The sequence below is a fragment of the Scophthalmus maximus genome, chromosome 1 (assembly GCF_022379125.1).
Source record: "Scophthalmus maximus strain ysfricsl-2021 chromosome 1, ASM2237912v1, whole genome shotgun sequence".
Taxonomy (NCBI): Eukaryota; Metazoa; Chordata; class Actinopteri; order Pleuronectiformes; family Scophthalmidae; genus Scophthalmus; species Scophthalmus maximus.
Window position 1 is genome coordinate 3022955 of NC_061515.1, and position 17826 is coordinate 3040780.

The following is a 17826-nucleotide window of genomic DNA, read 5'->3' on the forward strand; positions in this document are numbered from 1 at the left end:
CTCCTCCTCCCGGCCCACCACCATGCTCCCTCTGGACTTTAGCTGCTCAGCTTTTCTTTTCTTTTCTTTTCTTTTCTTTTTTTTTTACCAGTGCGCACCACCCACAGATTTATGCAACAGCTAAAAGAGAAGGGAAACCAATATCTACAACAACTACAGTGACTGCGATGAAATGACCGGGTTTGAATCAATAGACGTGAATATTTAACAATACAATATAAGTTAATATGTGCGGATTGAGACGGTGCAATATCGCTGCAAATATAATAACATTTCAATTTGGGATGTGACGACATTGAGCGGCTTCTGGACTGACGTGTTTCCGCCGAGAGTTCACGAAATGAGAATCACAGAGCTCCATATAAACTGCTCCTCATGATTGTTCATCAGGAATATGATCAAGTCTCCAATTAATATGAATACAGAGTAACGCATCATCAACAATTGGAAGCCACGGAGAAAAATCTAAAGTTAGGCCACAAATAGCTACAGTTTCATGTGAACATAAAAGTACATTTCCAGTCAAGAGTCACGTGTACCTGTCAGATCCCCCCAGAACTCTTAGGTTATGTCATACATAATACATGCGTGTATTTTATAAGTAGCATGGCGGCGGTCGGGGGGCTGTGTGCATCACAAACACACAAACGGGCGAAGAGACACGCGACGAGCTCACCTTCAGACCGAGCAGCGCTCCCGAGTCTCGGGGCACACTTCCATCCTTCATTCGCTTGTTGAGCAAAATTCGGCCTATGAGGCGATCCCCATCTTTGGACGGCTGCCACGTCACCGGGTGCTACAAGGTCAGAGCAACAACACACCTTTCGTTTAACAACTCATCCACTGGAAGTGGATCGCACAGGACCACAGCAGACAACAGTGTCCATAGTGAAAAGGGGAAGGGGGGGTGGGGGGGGGGGGGGGGGGGGGGGGGGGGGGGACAAGGGGGGTGGAGAAAGGTCACACAAACTCTGTCGCCTCGTCAAGACTTTGTTTGTATTTTAGCGTGCGTAATTAATTTCCAAATGAAGGGATGTGATGTCCCTAAGTGTAAACCCGGACGAAACACAAACCCAACTCCCTAATGGAGTCGGGTGTCGTTTGCAGAGCTTGTGTGAACCCGCCAGCGTGAAGGGGGAGTGGGCTTCATGCGGCGCCCCATGCAGAGGAAAGCAAGCAGCCACGACGCTCCTCCTCAAGCTGGAGCAGGAAGAGCGGAGTCTCGCTCCGGTGCTTCACGACACGCGTACGGCCGCCGCCGAGTGGAGGAGTGAGGGGACAGAGGACAAGGGGGGGGGGGGGTAGGGAAAGACCATCTATGATACAAGAACCAATGAGGTGGACCATGAGGCGTCAGTTCAAAGAATGACGAAAAACAGAAAGCACAGAATAAAAAAAGCCATGAAGACAGAGATAGGGTGAAAATTCAGATGCAGCAGTGGAAGGGAAAAAAGAAAAACATTTTTCTGTGTGTGTGTGTGTGTGTGCGCGTGTGTGTGTTTGTGCAAAACAAAGTCCAATCTTTCCCTGTTTTATGCTTTTTACAATAAATAGAGTTTGGCTGTAAAAGTGAATGGAAAGTTGGGACTGGGTGCTCGGGGGGGGGGGGGCAGCAGAGTGAGGGGGGGGGCCGAGTCAAGGTGTTCCTACTGCACCACACAGGACCGCTGCAGAGCAAGAGCACAACACACGGAGGAGAACGAGCATGCGACTCGGAGAGACCCACATTCCTGTGCGCCATGACAAACAAGAGAGGTTTGTGTGTGTGTGTGTGTGTGTGTGTGTGTGTCAGTGCTTTTTCTTTTTAACAACTACTGTAAAATGTGTGGGTTCTGGTTGGGGAGCAAAAAACAGCAAGTACAAGTAGCAAGCAGAGAGGGTGCCCCCCCCCCCCCCCCCCCCCCCCCCTCCCCAAAAGACACCGAGCAAGGTGAAGCCAAAAGTAACCGAAAAACAAAATAAGGAACGAAATCGCAAGAGAAAACAATTTATACGTCAAATTAAAATAAAATAAATATAACAAACATCTCACCTATTTACACTTAGTGACAAAGAGCAAACAAAGACTGGATGGGTAGGTCATAAATAATAATAATAACAATAATAATAATAATAATTATGATTATAATAATAATTTAAAAAAATAATAATACAAATAATAATAATAACAACAAAATGCAGGCTAGATTGTCTCAGTACCTTCTCACTATGGCTATGCTCCTCGTTTAGGGTAGTGCTACTGCACGTATCAACTCCCGAGTCTTTAACCTGCGGTTCACACCATGCCAAGTCCTCTTCAAATGAGTGTCCCCCAAAGCGCACCATTTTCTTTTGCCTCTCAGATAAGGTGTGTGTCGGCTCGGACATAAGTGTCTGCCCAATAGTTTTTCTTTTTCCCCTTTGACTGTCCCCTACAGGTGTGGGATAAAAAACAGAAAGGAAAAACAGAAAAACAACATGCAAAGGTGTAAATAAAACGAAGGAAACATGGAATGACAAAAGACTCCAGGAGGAAAGGGGGTTGGGGGGGGGGGGGGGGGGCAGAGAGAGAAAGAGAGAGAGAGATATTGGGATTAGGGGGCAGGGGGAGGAGGGTTGGGGGGGGGGGGGGGGTTCAAGGCAGGGCTCCACATGTCTCACCAAAGACATTGGGGAGGCCTCGCTGCTATGCCAAGACGCATGGTCCCACCAATGGCCATCCAAATCTCCTGTAAGGTGGTGGGGGCGGGGGTCAGGGTGCACATACACAAGAGAGGACAGCGAGAGGGACCAGTGAGGACACCACCAACCAGGACGTACGGACATTAACACATACTCACACATTATACAGCTTCAGGACGCAACAAGACACACACACGCACACACACACACACACACGCACACACACACGCACACACACACACACACACACACGCACACGCACACTGCTCGAACTCAAAAGGTGGTGATCGTGTGCGACTCCACGACGCCTGCGGAGAAAGAAAGATGCAGCTCAGGTAACAATACAGTACACAGAGGACCAATGCCGATTTGACCACCTCCCCGCGGCTACAGGGAGGGACATCGGTGAAAATCCCTGCGCTCACTGAGTGGTACGGGGGGGACAACAACCTGTGAGGTCCTTCACGCGGCTCACGAGTCAGTCAGCTGTCGGCATGACTGATGTGCTCCACCGGCACATCCTCGTAAAGGAACTGACAGCGTGTAAATTCAATGGCAATGGCCATTTTAAATGTTATTCGCTTACACCTGCAAGTCAATTTACAACTCGGGAAAGAAGTGAATTAAAGCTGCAAGCGGCGTTAAAGGGCCCTCACACGTGTGGGTGGTGGACACGGATTCTACTTTCTCATATAGTAAAGCTTTGTAAAAGGAGAACGAGTGTAGCATTCCAATAAAAAGAGCAGAAACAGATGAAGATCCTCCTACACACATATGAACTTGCTCCATAAAAATATGGCAACAGAAACGGAATGAATGAAAAATGATTCTATTTGGGGATGGACAACAAAACCTGGTACTAAACAAGCCTCAGGTGAACGACTAGATCCATCCCTACTGTCTGACTAAATTTGAACACGATATTAATAACCTGTTGGGGTATTAATACATGCAAAAGTAAACAGCCTATAACTTCCTGTCGAGACTATGACTATGATTAAGAATTAGCCTGCTCTTTGAAGCAAGAGTATATTTTACAGTTTAGTTTCTTTATAGGAAATCAAACGGAAAACAGCACTATATTTGTATTGTGGAGGAATGTTGGTTTATATATATATATTTTATTTTTTTTTCTATGTTCAAAATTGGGAAATTATGGGAAACATCAGTCAGTGTGTCGTGTCTAGTTCCAATACCGTACTCACATTTGGTTAAAACTCAAGATATTCTTAATGAAGCATTATCAAGGTCTTAAAGCTTTTCTAAATTTGAACACGATATAAATAACCTGTTGGGGGATTAATATACTAAAAGCAGTCATTTCCTGTTGCCACTAGGTGGCACTGTGACGGGGACTGAATATCGGCATTTAGAATGTGTTCGCGCCGTGACTTTCATCAAGCACGTGCAGTTTGGTACAGATTTGTGATCATGTACAGGCCAGTTACGAAGTGCTTCCTGTTTAATTAAGAAACATGGTAATTCTGCAGCACGCTACGGACCTGCCGTTCAACAAAAACTAAAAATTTCAAAATTGGAATTTGATCGATTCATAAATGACAAGTTCGGCAAAGTATGCGGATACGAAATGAAAAAAAAACAAAACCTAAAAAATGCCTCGAAAGACTAGAAGATAATCAAGGGAACAATATAGGTGCTGTGGTTCTCATGGAATTGCTCATATCAAAGCAAATGAAGGATGAGGGGTGTAAAGAATAGAGAAGGTCCATGTGGTGCTGCCGTGCACTCGGCAGACACTGACACTGACACACTAGTGAACCGCGGAGCTGCGGGGCCGAGGTTAGGTCTGTCTGACCCCCCCCCCCCCCCCGAGCAATACACATCACATTCCCCCACACTTCACTAACCCTGCAAAGAGCCGTCGAACCCTAATGGATCCATGCAGGACGAACCCTCCTCCAGGCATTATCTGACCGAGGATTCAATCTCGGGGAAAAATCAGGGAGGTCTGATGGAAGGGCGTTAAAAATAGACGGCGTATGCTTCTGAGTGTAGAGGAAGGAGGCGATGGGGGGAGGGGGGGGGGGGGGGGGGGGTCAACAGGAAGGCGTTTTCAATATGGAGAAGAAAGAAGCGGCACAAAAGAAGAGTGCTGTGTAAAGGTAGTGCCGCTGTGAATTAAATGGGGCCACAACTTCCAGTTTCCTTCCACAATGACATCACACACGCAAGTGATGCAGAAAGGCAGCACCTGACATCCTCACCATGAGGAGTGCCTTTTCACATATTTGTCCTCGCCTATTGATTATGATAACAACGTACTCACCAAAGTACTTGCTGATTCAGGTTCTTGTTTTACAAGCTGACAACAATTTACCATATAATCTAAGACGGGGAGGGGGGGGGTCTGAGTGCTCATGTCTTTTTAGCAATGTCATTGTGGTCTCATATCTCGCTAATTAATTAAGGTGAGTGCGTTGTGATTATTGTTTATAGGAACGATGGCTGAAACTATCACAACACAATCAAAGTTAACAGAGAAAACGCTGATTCTATTGGATTTAGCATTTCTCTGGGGATGACGCTGCGGTGGCTAGTTGGCTGCGCTTCAATACTAGTACTGGTTAATATCAATGTCCATATCTGTAGTGAAATACTCATTTTCACACCTCGAATGTCAATCATTGTCCGAGTTGGGACAGTGAGCCAGTGTCCCTCTGCTCTCATTGTCCACCCATCAGTGTGGGCGAGGGTGACAAGTGCTTACTGTACACAGTTATGCAGCGTGATGAAACAACATTACGGGCGTCCCTTCGATGGACTCTGCCCTCTGTGGCCCTCCAACCAACAGCTGACAACAGTGATTACCCTCTTGTGTCGGCAGCATTAACACCAGGGCACAGTTCATCGTGGCAGAGACACTCTGCGTCGGACGAGTCACTCGCCTAATGATAGTTCACACGGCTTAAGGCCTCAGCATTTTACGATCGGGGAGAGGAAGAGACGCGTAATGCAAATCACCTTGTGTCCGACAGAGAGAGGTTTTACATTTATTTGTTTCTATTCTGGATCTACAGGTTTGATTTGATACCTGCTTATTATCAATATTATTTTATTGCTTTGATCGTTGCCTCTTTTTGAATTGTCTTGCAGGGTTAGACAGATAGATAAATACTTTATTCATCCCAAGCTATATATATATACAATATATACACAAATAAATTATAAAATATAGAATTGCAAAATAAGTTGTCCTTGCTTTGAAAGGCGCACATGAATAAAACGCATTATCATTTATCACTACGGACCGAAATTAGATTCCACGTGGATAATATCAAGGTCATAACAGTCCCAGTTTCACCTCCACCTGCGCCGCCCGCCCTCAGCGTGCGTCAAAACGTGGAGGCGCGCAGCCGCTCCCCTTTTTATTTCCCCGAAGCTTTATTAACAGTGGCACGCAACAATCGGGCACTGATCCCCAGCGAGGCATTGTGTGTGTGTGGGTTTTTTTTTTTTTTTTTCAGGGAGCAGGAAACTCATCACGGCCGTAAATTGTGAGCATCAGCAGTCTGCGCCCGGCGCTGCCGTTTCGCTCCCCGGCTCCGAGGCCCCCGCAAAGTGCTGATTCAGGGCAAAAGGCAGAGCTCAGGCAGTGGCGGAGCTCACAACCGGCAGGCTCTCCATCACTCTGACAGCTCAATAAAAACCAGTGTAAACTATTAATTGGATCATTAATTATTGATGCTGTTTTTACTACAATTGGAGGGGCAAGAGCCGAAGGGGAGGCAAGGGTGAAACAGTGTGTGTGTGTTTAAACAGGCGCCATGCTACGGAGGGAACACGGTGTCGCGTTGATCGGCTCCGAGCGGATCCGAAAAACATATTAGTGCCCTAATGTTCCGAAATAAAAAGGTCAGCAAACTCCTGTTGCTATTGTGCACATAGCACAGAGGCGGTGCCAATCAAGGTGAAATGAATAACCGTGTTTTTTCGAAGGGACAAGCTTGATGACGCAGAGTAAACTGGGCTGCAAGGACTGATCCCAAGCGCCATTAAAGAGGACGTAACACACACACAGGCCGCCACGACGCAACGTCCACCTCTCTGCCGCCGCCAGCCCGCCAGGCCTCTCCCTTTTCTGTCTGTTCGGCACTCTTATGAGGCCGCACGTCAGGGGGATCAATAAGGAGGAGAACACGGGGAGAGGCCATCGCGGTAAATCAGTCTCCGTAGTGCTGGCGGGCACAAGCCGGGCCTATCGCGGCAGGCACGCCCTCCCCCCTCCGGTCTCCCCCCCCTCCCCCTCCTCCTCCCCCTCCCCCTCCTCCTCCTCCTCCTCCTCCTCCCTGTGGTTTCGCCTCCTCCCTGTGCCGTGGAGCCCCTCCTCCTGCCTCAGAGAGCCGGCCGCCGCCCACGCCCATCTCCTGATCTGACCCAGTCAAGTCGGGTGAACGAACGCCCGGACGCTGACGGGTCAATAAAAAAAAGAAGGCGTTGTACCTCTCTTCCACTATCGCCTCACCTGCAGTTACAATGAAGGTTATTTGCTTAGTTGCTCTGGCGTGTTTAAACTCTTTTATTTCCCTCTCTGGCGATGTTCTCTGAGGGAGCTAATCAAGCAGCGTTTGGTTTGACTCCTGGTTCTGCTGATACATCTATTCCATTCCTACAGCCATTCTATATTTGTTCCATTTGTTAATTCTATGTAATACAAATATGCACTCAACTTGATGGTAGAGCCCGACTGATGTAGCGCTTGGCCGATATGAACCTTTCACAGATATGTTAGTATCAGCGTTTGCCGATATGCGCTGATATGAAAACTTTTCTTTTACAGAATAATCAACGCTTACAAGCTCTATGTATTTCGGTCATATTTGTGTTTCTTGCTTATTCTTTTACTTACATATAATAAGTTAATGGTTAAACTGTAAAATGTCATGCCTCAATTGTCTTAAGGGTTTTCATAACATTTCAGAAATCACTGCCATTAATATTTAGTGAAAATGTTTTACTCCCAATTATCAGTATCAGCATGACCCCCCCCCCCCCCCAAAAAAAAATAAAAATAAAAATCGATATTGGTCTTTAAAGCTGTCATATTTTGGATCTGACCATATCATAAAAGCTGAACATTATTGCTGCTGTCTATTACATAATCAAGTCGACTTTGAAAGAGTGCGATTGCAAACGTGGACACTGGTTTAATACAAATGCTTCAGTAAAGCATCAGGCTCCCTGCATGGACAATATCACAGCAGGTCAAACTGGAACATTACACCTAAATAGATGAATAGCTGCACACAATCAGCGGAGGATGATAATAATAATAATAATAATAATGACATATTGAATTTATAAAGGGCTTTCTATGTTCTATGTTTGTTCAGGTGAAGAGTTGAACTGCTCTGCTTCCCCCCTCGCTGACCTGTGCGGGAGGCAGACAGACGGCGACGGGAACAACAGAAGCCCTGACCCTCAGAGCAGCCCGCCGCCTCTCCCTATTTTTGGTTTCATGGCTACCTGGAAACCTGGAAACTCCCACATCAATAATGGAGCGCCCGCCGCTGCCTCCGTCCGCGAGAGAGAGCGGTTACATAACAGACCCACTGAATTCTCCCACTCTCCTCAGGATCAAACATTTTGAGGAGCTCTGGTCGGGTGCTACTGTGCTCTCCTCCCGTCTCGCCTTTATTCCTCCTCTCGTCAACCCGCTCCTCCATCTCGCTTTCTTTCAACATATCTTAGGAAAAATGCGTCCACGATGGCGGGCTGCTGTCAACCAGGTGGGGCAGTCATGAAGCGAACAGCCTCAACAATTGCGGCCGAGGTTGAGTCAATGCAAAGTGGCATTTAATTCCGTCGCTCTGACCGTTTACTTGCCGGTGTGCATTTACACACTTGGACAAGAGCACGCGTGTCTCTGCGCAGGTAGGACGTTTGCCACGAGCCGGCCGATGTCCATTTCTATTTTCCGCAAAAGACAGACAAGGTGAAGCCAATAACACTTCAGTTACTTGTAGAAATAATTCACAGCATTATTTTAACGTTTAAAGGGGCAGTAAGTGATTCCGGAGAAAGCCTGTTTCTCTCTTTGTTGTTGGTGTGATCTTACTGATCTGGCCGGGGCCTCGAACCCGCGACCTCTGACGCACTAACCACTAAAGGCCGAAACCACGGAGTCGCAGCGCCGCCCGCCAGCACGTCTCTTAAGGCGTCGACGAAGGACGTTTACAAACTGCGCTCGCGGTCTTGTGTGGTGCGGTCCGCACCATTTTTGATTTAAGGAGCCTGGGCTGCGCCCCAAACCATGGACTTCTTTTCGGCGCGCACACACACAAAAGCGACAGCTGACGGACGGTGAGGAAATATTCGCGTTTTTTTACAAAACGTGTATTGCTTTAGAATCGCTTACTGGCCCTTTAAATAGTCTTTTTGCACAGTTATTTAAGTGCGGCTGGTATGAGCGCTGACACAACCGTACGGAAGTCAAGGGGTTATGCCTAACTACAGGAGAACATCACCCTCTCCTCCTTTTATTGCCATTTTCTAATAGCCTCCATTAATTCATATGCAGCAGTGATGACATTAAACTACTCAATTGAATACGCTCAGCTCACCTTTGCTTCACTAGACACCCACAACCCCCAAACCCTCTGTCTGCCAGTTATGTCACATCGTCCCTGATCAAGTGAAAGCAACGCGTGCCAGCAGGAGCAACAGGATCAGGGGCCTTGAGAGCAGCAGCATTCCATTCGTTTGAAAAAAAACCACACACACACACACATCCACACTGAAACGTGTCTGGCTCATGTGCGCAGGCCTCGTCCTCGTAGGCGCCGGAGCTGTGAGGGTAAAATTCACAAATAACAAACATAAAATGCAGAAGTGCTTTGCACAAACGCCGGGCTCATTATTTTTTAAAAGGTTTTTCTTGGACCTTCAACTGTGACGGTTGAGATTTTTTTAATAAAAGAATCGGATGTGTTTAAAGATTAAAGACACAGATTAACTGCTTCATCATCAGAAAGTAATCATTCTATGGAAAAAAATGTATTTTACTGCAAATCTACAAAGTGGCTGCAAAGATTTATAATTTCATCAATCTTTGTCCAGATTGTTGTACCGACGTTGTTTGGCTGTTTTATGAAACTAAATGAACACTGATGCATTCTAAAGATTTCCTTTAACCGAAAATAATGAGCCCATGCACACATAAAGAGTACACATGAACTTACTGACATACAAAGCACGTATACAGACTGTGGACAGGGGGATCTGAGGGTTATATCTGAGTCAACAGCTGCAAAAATCACATCAACATCGATATCAACATGAGACAAGCGGGAATAATTGAACGATTATTAAATGCAATATGACTTTCCAAACAATATTGTGTCAGTAAGAATCTCTTTACAATTGCATGACAAAGCATCTGAGCAGTATGCATTTCTTTAGTAAACAGTAAATGCTGAATAAAGACTGAGAGAGGCTGCTGGTGTGTGTGGCTCCTACCTTTCTCACTGACTGACTCACTCTCTATCTCCACGTCCTCGCAGCTGGTGTACTCCGGTGTGGTGGCCAGCTCCTCCTCCGAGCTGCTCAGCGACACTTGCCGCATCTTCCCTCCCTTTTTGGTTTTGTGGGGCTTGGGGGGTGGCGGGCGCACCGACTCCGACTGGTCCGAGCTGAGAGAGTCGTTCCTCAACATGCTCTCCATCTTCTCCCTCTTGGTTTTGCGGACGGCTGAACTGGGGTCCAAGTGGTGCTGCTGCCTCCGCATGGGATCCCCACCTCCGCCCGTGTCTCCTCTCCGCAGGTCGCCGGACCGGTCGCCCAACACGGGGCTGCGGTGCGGCGTCGGGGGGCTGTGGTTGGACGTTCTGTGACCTCCGAGGCCGGGGCCCATGGGCCCCGGGGAGGATCGGTCGACAGAGTAGGAGCGCTGTCCCACCATAGGCGGCCGGCGCTCGGTGAGATGCTGTCGGGACAGCCGAATGGGGCCCGGCTCGTCCTGCTCCGTGTAGGCCAGGGAGACGTCGCTGTGGCGGCGCTCGTGCCTCAGGCGGCCCACCTCGGCGTGCATCCTCATCTGCTCCTCGTAGGGCTGCGGCTTCACGGGGTAGCGCGCCAGGTTGGGGTCGCTGCGGTAGCGCGTCTGGAACTCCTCCTGGCGCTGCCGCTGGAGGTCATACTCACTGGGCGGTCCATCTAGCTCCTGGTCCAGCGGGTATTCCTGGGAGTGCCAGCGTCCCGGGCCCCGTCGCTCCCGGTAGCCCATCCGCGCCGCATCCGCATCTGGGTACATGTGTGGGCCCCGCGGAGCCCGCCGAGGGTCCCCATCCCCATAGTCGGACGGTGATCTGGGCATGCCGCCGTCCGTCGGGGCATACTGTGAGTGGTCGCCCCCCTCCCTTTGGTCGTACTTTTGGTTTGGATCCCTGGACGCAGACGGGCTTCTTTTCCTGTGGATCACAGAGGGAGAAGAAAACAGTGGCATTCAGTGGTCAATCCACTTCAGAGCGGACGTTCTCCCATTCTTTTTAATATACATTATGTATCGTGATTTATTTATAACCCCGTGGTTCGTGTTGATGCGGCTCAATTACTAATTTCCGGTGAGCGTGCAAGTGCATCTGCTGGTACGCTGAAGCCTTGGAGTCTGGAGTCTATATCCTTCTCTCCACTTTGCCCTGCACTGCTTTGGATTCAGTCCCTGTCAAGACCTAATGAAAGGCCTGCTCTGTCACACACATACACAGGCAAGAGAGAGTGGGAGAGAAAATGAGAGCAAGCAGCAGGATGCAGCACCACACCCTCCTCGCACTGCAACAGACTCTATATAACATGGCTGACTCCTGCTCGCCGTTTAGCACATTTTTTTGCATGAAGCTGTAACTGTTCTCCAGAACACATGACCTAATTAAACAGCACGGCATGTGATGCAGACAGCTACGCAGCCGGCATTCTTCTCATATATGTCTGCCCAAAAAAAAACTATTCATATTAGATAAACATACATTCGTGCAGTCGGAAATCGTGTCGGACTATTTGATTTGATTCAGAAGGTCACACAGTCTTAACACGGACTATTTTTCTGTCTGATATTTCACTCCTGTAAGTGCCGCAGGCGATCTCTCATTTTCATTCTGCGAGCGTCTGATTACTTTGTTGATGTAGGTGCTTAAATCATCATCATCTGTAATGCATTACAAACAACAGGATGACACAAGACAAACAACACCGGTCGGCCTGGATGTGACCTGTTTGTATTTCCGAATTAATTGTGTGTGTGTGTGTGTGTGTGTGTGTGTGTGTGTGTGTGTGTGTGTGTGTGTGCGTTCGCACAAAAGACAGTGTACTGAGAACAGTACATTGATAAATGATTTGGAGTTTCACAGATTGTATCCGTGTGCACAGTACAATGGACATTATGGGATGTAGAGCGGCAATAAGAATGTGTCAGGGGTCTGTCTGAATGTATGGTCCCCCCAGAGGAAGGTATCGCCAAAACATTATTATTATTATTTTTTCAAACATTGTGTAAAATCACGTCTTGGTCTTGAGTACTTGGTCTCACTACTTGAAGAGAAGTAAGATGTATAAACAAGTACAGTCAGGTTGGGAATTAGCGGTCACTCATCTTTTCATCGTCCGACTGTCTGAATGGACACCAGCCAGGAAGTGGACGAAGCGCCCGGAGGAGGCTCGCTGCGTGTTAATGCATTTATTACTGTGTTCCGAATCAATTATTCACGGGGCCACTTTTCTCCTACATTTCTCCCACTTTTCCGCCAAAATAATAATGACATCTTGGTGAGGGGGAGAAAAAAGCTCGATGAAGCATTCCCTTCATTTTCGTACGTGACAACTTTCCATAAATTTCAAACGGCTTCGTTAATTGCAGCTGCCGAGCCTTGCTCTGTGGCCGAGGTGAAGGCTGCACACGTGCGATCGTCCAACAGGAGGCTCGGCGCCCGTCGCCTGGATCACACTCGGAGGATGACGAAGGCGCAGGCCACGAGATGTCAGCTCTGTGCTGAAGCACATGCGGCTAAAGACACTTATTTTTTGGGTGTTCTCTGCGTTGAGTAATCTCACAGGCGCTCGGTGGCAGCTCCAGGGAATGGGTTAGAATGACAAATGGGCCTCGTGTGCACCTCGTGAACTACTAAAGTTCAAATATGACCTGTTAGAGAGGCGCAGAAGAAGAGTAATGGAGCAGCGCAAATGTGTATTCCTGCAACATTAGTTCAAAAGTAAGATTGACTTAATAGCAGAAAGGACACGATATCATAATTGTTTGGTCCACTTACATAAAAATCCCCTTAAATACGGCATATATTTATTTGTTTGGCTAATTGTTCTTTTGTCTGCACTAATCAATATTTGATACTGATAAAACCTGAACTCTGCAGTTGCCCTCAGCCCCACAGAGCATGTCAGTGTCTTTTGGCATAAGGCCGACAACTATACCATAGCTATATACAATAATATATAATATACAAACCCACTGTTAGTTTTCCTGCCCAGCACCAAATTTGACGTTGCTCCATGTCTGCCCTCCAAATTTATTATCATCCTTTTTTTTTTAATGCTAATGGATATTAGTCATATTAAAGCCACTAGAAATATGTTTCTGTCTCCTACTATCTGCCAGTACAACTACTGAGAGTGAATATCTTAGTGCAGCTCCGTGGAGGTGTCACAGGAAGTGCTCCATTCTACATTGTTGCGGGAGGATGCCGCAGCAAGAAAATGCCACTACCTGCTACACAGCTTCATCCACGGCAAATCAAGATAAAGACGCACATTAAAGGAAACATTTGCAAACGACAAAAGGTCATTTGGGAGTGACCTCTCCTTTCTCATCACAAAAAAACATCCCCCCCGTCACCGCAGCATCCAAACGCAGCCTCACTAGTGAGTCAGACACAGCTGGACAAAAAAAAAACACCCCACGAGGGCTGTTTCATTATTCACAACGTGCTCCCGGTCACTAACCGAGTGGTGGTTCATTCACAAATCCATAGTGAAGCAGCGGCGGAAATGATACGCTGGAGCAGGGGGACATGCACGGCGACTTGGACGGGAGGGAATGTGGGGCAGGGGGGTGAGTGAGGGACACCTCTATTCGTTGAGTGTGTGTGTGTTTTATCACTTTGGCTCTCAGCATGTCCACAGGGCCTCGGGTTAATGTGCCCCCCCCCCCCCGGGCCACGTGGCGTTGAAACCCCACACCTAGAGCGCACGCACAGGGAACGTGCACACGGCGACTACAACGGGCGCGGAAAACAAACGCCCCGTTGACGAGCCCTGGCTCGCCTCGACGGCATCCGCGTCGTTGTCGGCGCCAAAAAGAACCAGCCTTCGGTAAGCACAGCGGAGCGGTGGCGCAGCACTAAAATTCTCATACCGTGCATTATTCTGCCATTGCTCCAGCTGCCACTGCTACTGTCATAGCCATCGCTGCAGATACCTCTGAGCCCCGCAACAGCTCCGCCATGACACCCTCTGCTGATCTTAGATTTGCATTCCATCCTCAGTGACACAGAAAGGGGGATAAAGAGGAGAAACCAAACGTGAAGAGAGAGAGAGAGAGAGAGAGAGAGAGAGAGAGGGGAGAGGATAAATGGAGCGAAGAAGACGTCAGGCGACTGCGTCCCTGTAGCTGAACGTGTGGCTGATTTGCACGGTGCATCGTGCCACACGTGTCCGGCTCAAGCTTAGATGGATCATGATGCATGTGATGCTGCACAGACGCCGTGGCTGCTGCTGCTGCTGCAGCGACTGAGTCACGAAACCACACAGTGACGGCGCTTCCTTCCGATCACGGCCCCCTCATATATATATATATATATATATATATAGGGAGACGGTGTGTGCGTGATGCAACCACAGATGTGGCACTGTGGTGTGTGCGCGGCAGCAGTGATTCATCCTCACAGGCCGACAATGAGGAAGAGACACGGAGGTAGAATTGTGGGGGGGGGGACAAAGCCCCCGTTCTGTACATTCCTGCAGTGGGAAATACGAGCAGGCCCCCGTCGCCGCTGCCGCTGTCCTGTTCCGAGCTAACTATAGAAAATCCTCTGCCGTGACAGCGTGTGTGAACCGCGAGACCTCGTTCAGCTGCGGACAAGGACGGCGATGATGAGTGCGATTCACCTCAGGGAGGGGGACAGCGTTCTCATTTCACGGCTTTTATATTTAACATAGGTAAAAGAACCTAGCACCCTTATGTAGCAAGGAATGTTCTTTTGGCTCTGATGGCTGCACAGAATCATGTTTTGAGGACCACAGCGGTGAGGAGGGGTAAACACGTAGTCACTAAAACACATCAGAAAAGATGCTAATAATTCCAGTATTATAATCATCTTTCAAGTACACTGTCCTCATCAAAAGCAGCATATAAACGTATCAAATCCATGGCTCACAAAAAAAAAAAAAATCATGGGATTATGCACTTTGGCCCCCGAAAGATTAAAAAAGTGCATCCCAAAAAGATTAAAGTGACCCGCCACGCTCGCCATGATGAAAAACCTTGACGCGCCGCCATCTTCTGCAACGCGACACACAACCCGTTGGGGGAAATACCCCTCTCGGCCTCCTCGGACGTCTCCCTGCTGCGGCCTGCTGACGGGACGCGATCAGAAACGTCCGCGGCCACAGACGCGCTCGCTGGCTGCAGACGGACGGGGACCGCCTGACTGTGACTTTCTCTCAGCCTCACGTTCCTTTTCTCTCTCTCTCTCTCTCTGTGTGTGTGCGATGAAAGACTCGAGATCAAGCAGGAAGCCCCCGGGGTCACAAATCGTTAGCATTTGATGCGGGTTTATGACGGTAAAATGTCATAAAAGAACGGCTGTCACACACCCGTTAACACACAGAGCGTCTGTTGCTCACACACGCCCCTTTTCTCTCTTGTACACAGACAGTCCAAGTTCAGTGTGTCAGTCTAGGAGATGCACAGTGTTGGTTGACATGATAATCATTCGCTCAATACTGGAATCACGACTATCACGCCCGGCCACCCGGTTCTGGTCAGAGAACTAGTCGTAAAACACTTGAACAACCAAAAACCGCCTTGGCCTCCATGCTGCATTAGTTCAAATAGAGAAAAAACATAATTCATCCCGTCATAGTAAAGGCAGACACATTGTGGTTGCGTTTTGTTTGTGTTGTAGAAAGGAGTGAATTGCTCTGTGTGATGGAAACCGACTGCTGACTAACCATAGCGCCTGTGATTGGTCAGAAAATGTACAGAATGAATGAAAAATCTTGCTGCAAAGCGTCACGGTCAAACATTGTGATAGTGTGATTCATTTTGCCTCAATGCGTCTGCCTGTCTGTAAAGTGCATTGAGACAATGTATGTTGTGATATGGCGCAATACAAATACAATTGAATTGAATTGAATTGAACTGTCTGTGATGAACAGAACGAGATGACACGATTTCATTTTTTTTCGTCACGATTGCCGCCGTCAGTGTTTTTTGACAATGTGCACTCCCGCCTCCACGCCCGAGAGGCGTTACGCTGACATTCCATTTAAAAAACCAAAGACACGCCACGAGCACAGGGATCAATAGCTGAAAGTCAATGAGGAAGCTTTCCCGTAAGTGATGAACCCTTCACAGTCGCCGGCCGGGGCTCCACGCAGGCGCGCGCGCGTCCGACGCTACGATGCGCGTGCGCGCGCGCTCCCCCGGCCACAGCGCGCCCCCGTCCGGCACTTCACAGACATTAGCCGGAGCTTTAACCTCTTGGTGAGAGCCGTAAAGACTGAAACCCCGTGACGGAGCCGCCGCTTTCCAACGATGCTGTGATAATTATCCCGGAGGCAGAAAATAAAAACTGCTGCTCTGTTGCTTTGGTATTTGGCTGTAGTGAGAAAACAAACAACTGTGCTGCACAAAACGCACAACCTAGTGCACGTGCAGGCTGCCTTGCATTCTGTTTGTGGAACCACAGACAACACGACCTTATGGATGAGAAAATGAGACAACTTTAACTTCCTGATGATTGAAAAATGAATGAATGAATTTGAACACACTGTTATATCACATCCTATATCCAAAGCGCTACAGTCTCGATGGTGAGATATGTAACCAGCCTTACTGGAAGGGTCTGCCGGATCCTCTGCCTGGCGGCTCCGCGGCCTTCGGCTCACACACTCTTCACAAACGCAGTCGTCCGCTCAGATCCAAGCAAAGCACCGGCCGCTTAAAATCAGAGCCAGCTATTGCCTTACCAATCCCGTCTCCTCCGGGATTAAAAATTGTTATATTTCTAGAGGCAGCACAAGTGTAGCTCTGCAGCAGCAGTGTGACACCGGCTCCGTCTCTGCAGCTGCTGCTGCTGCTGCTGCTGCTGAAGACACATGTTAAGTGATGGGAAAGCCAAAAGCAATCAAGGTGAAAAAATGCAACGCCCCCGCCCCCCGGGGGGATTGTGCCACCTCCGCTTTTGTGGATAATGGAGAGAAGTCGAACGAGAACAAATGAGTGGTGCCGCGTTGCAGCGCGCTCTCCTCTTGGAGGGACTCTGGCCCACTAATGACAACAACACGCCCTGGATTGGTCTCCAGTGAAGTAGGGAGACCAGAAAGAAAAACAGCACGAGCAAGAGAGACAGCTGTAACGGCACATTTAGCGATGCGGTGTCACTCTCCTTTCCAAGACTGACACAGCCGGGACGCCCCTCCAAGTCAAAGGGACGCATCCAATCCTCCCGTTACCCGCTGCAGCGAAAGTGGGTTGAATTCCGGCGGCGACCCGGCCGGTCCAGCTGCGTCTCCTAATGGCCAAATGATATTGTGGCATCAGCACGACCTGCTTCGCTTCTGTCGGTCTGCTGCGCCCGCAGTGTGCTGCGTGCACACTGCTGGATTTAGACGAATGGCACAGTTTGTGACCCCCGCTGCAAAGGCTTCTGGGGGCCTGAAATCGAGCCGACTTTTGGATTCAACATCATCATCATCATCATCATCGTCGTCGTCGTCGTGTGATCGCTGCGACTGGGCTGGACGTCGAGCGGCGACCCCGCCCGACCCGCCGGCCGCTCAGTCCTCCGCCTAGGACGGGATTACGTTCCTCGGTTGATTACTAGGTCACATCTATAACCAATCACAAGCGGAGCGGGAGGTTTCACCCAATCTCACTCAGCCGGAGGTCGTATGATCCTTAAACTGAACAAATGACAT

At 48.6% G+C, this 17826-nt stretch overlaps 1 protein-coding gene across 37 annotated transcripts in view; it reads right to left on the minus strand.

The window, feature by feature from the left end:
• rims2a (regulating synaptic membrane exocytosis 2a) overlaps positions 1-17826 on the minus strand; it is a 118355-nt gene that overhangs the window by 50789 nt on the left and 49740 nt on the right. For 19 of the 37 annotated variants that reach the window (XM_047335473.1, XM_047335392.1, XM_047335102.1 and 16 more), the window contains 3 exons: positions 10138-11087; positions 2200-2411; positions 677-796 (listed from right to left, as the gene is read on the minus strand). In XM_047335473.1, the coding sequence (XP_047191429.1) occupies positions 677-796; positions 2200-2411; positions 10138-11087 (1282 nt within the window). Of the gene's footprint in view, positions 1-676; positions 797-2199; positions 2412-2640; positions 2709-10137; positions 11088-17826 lie in introns of all 37 variants that reach the window. The other 18 variants (XM_047335531.1, XM_047335240.1, XM_047335435.1 and 15 more) reach the window with 1 other exon arrangement.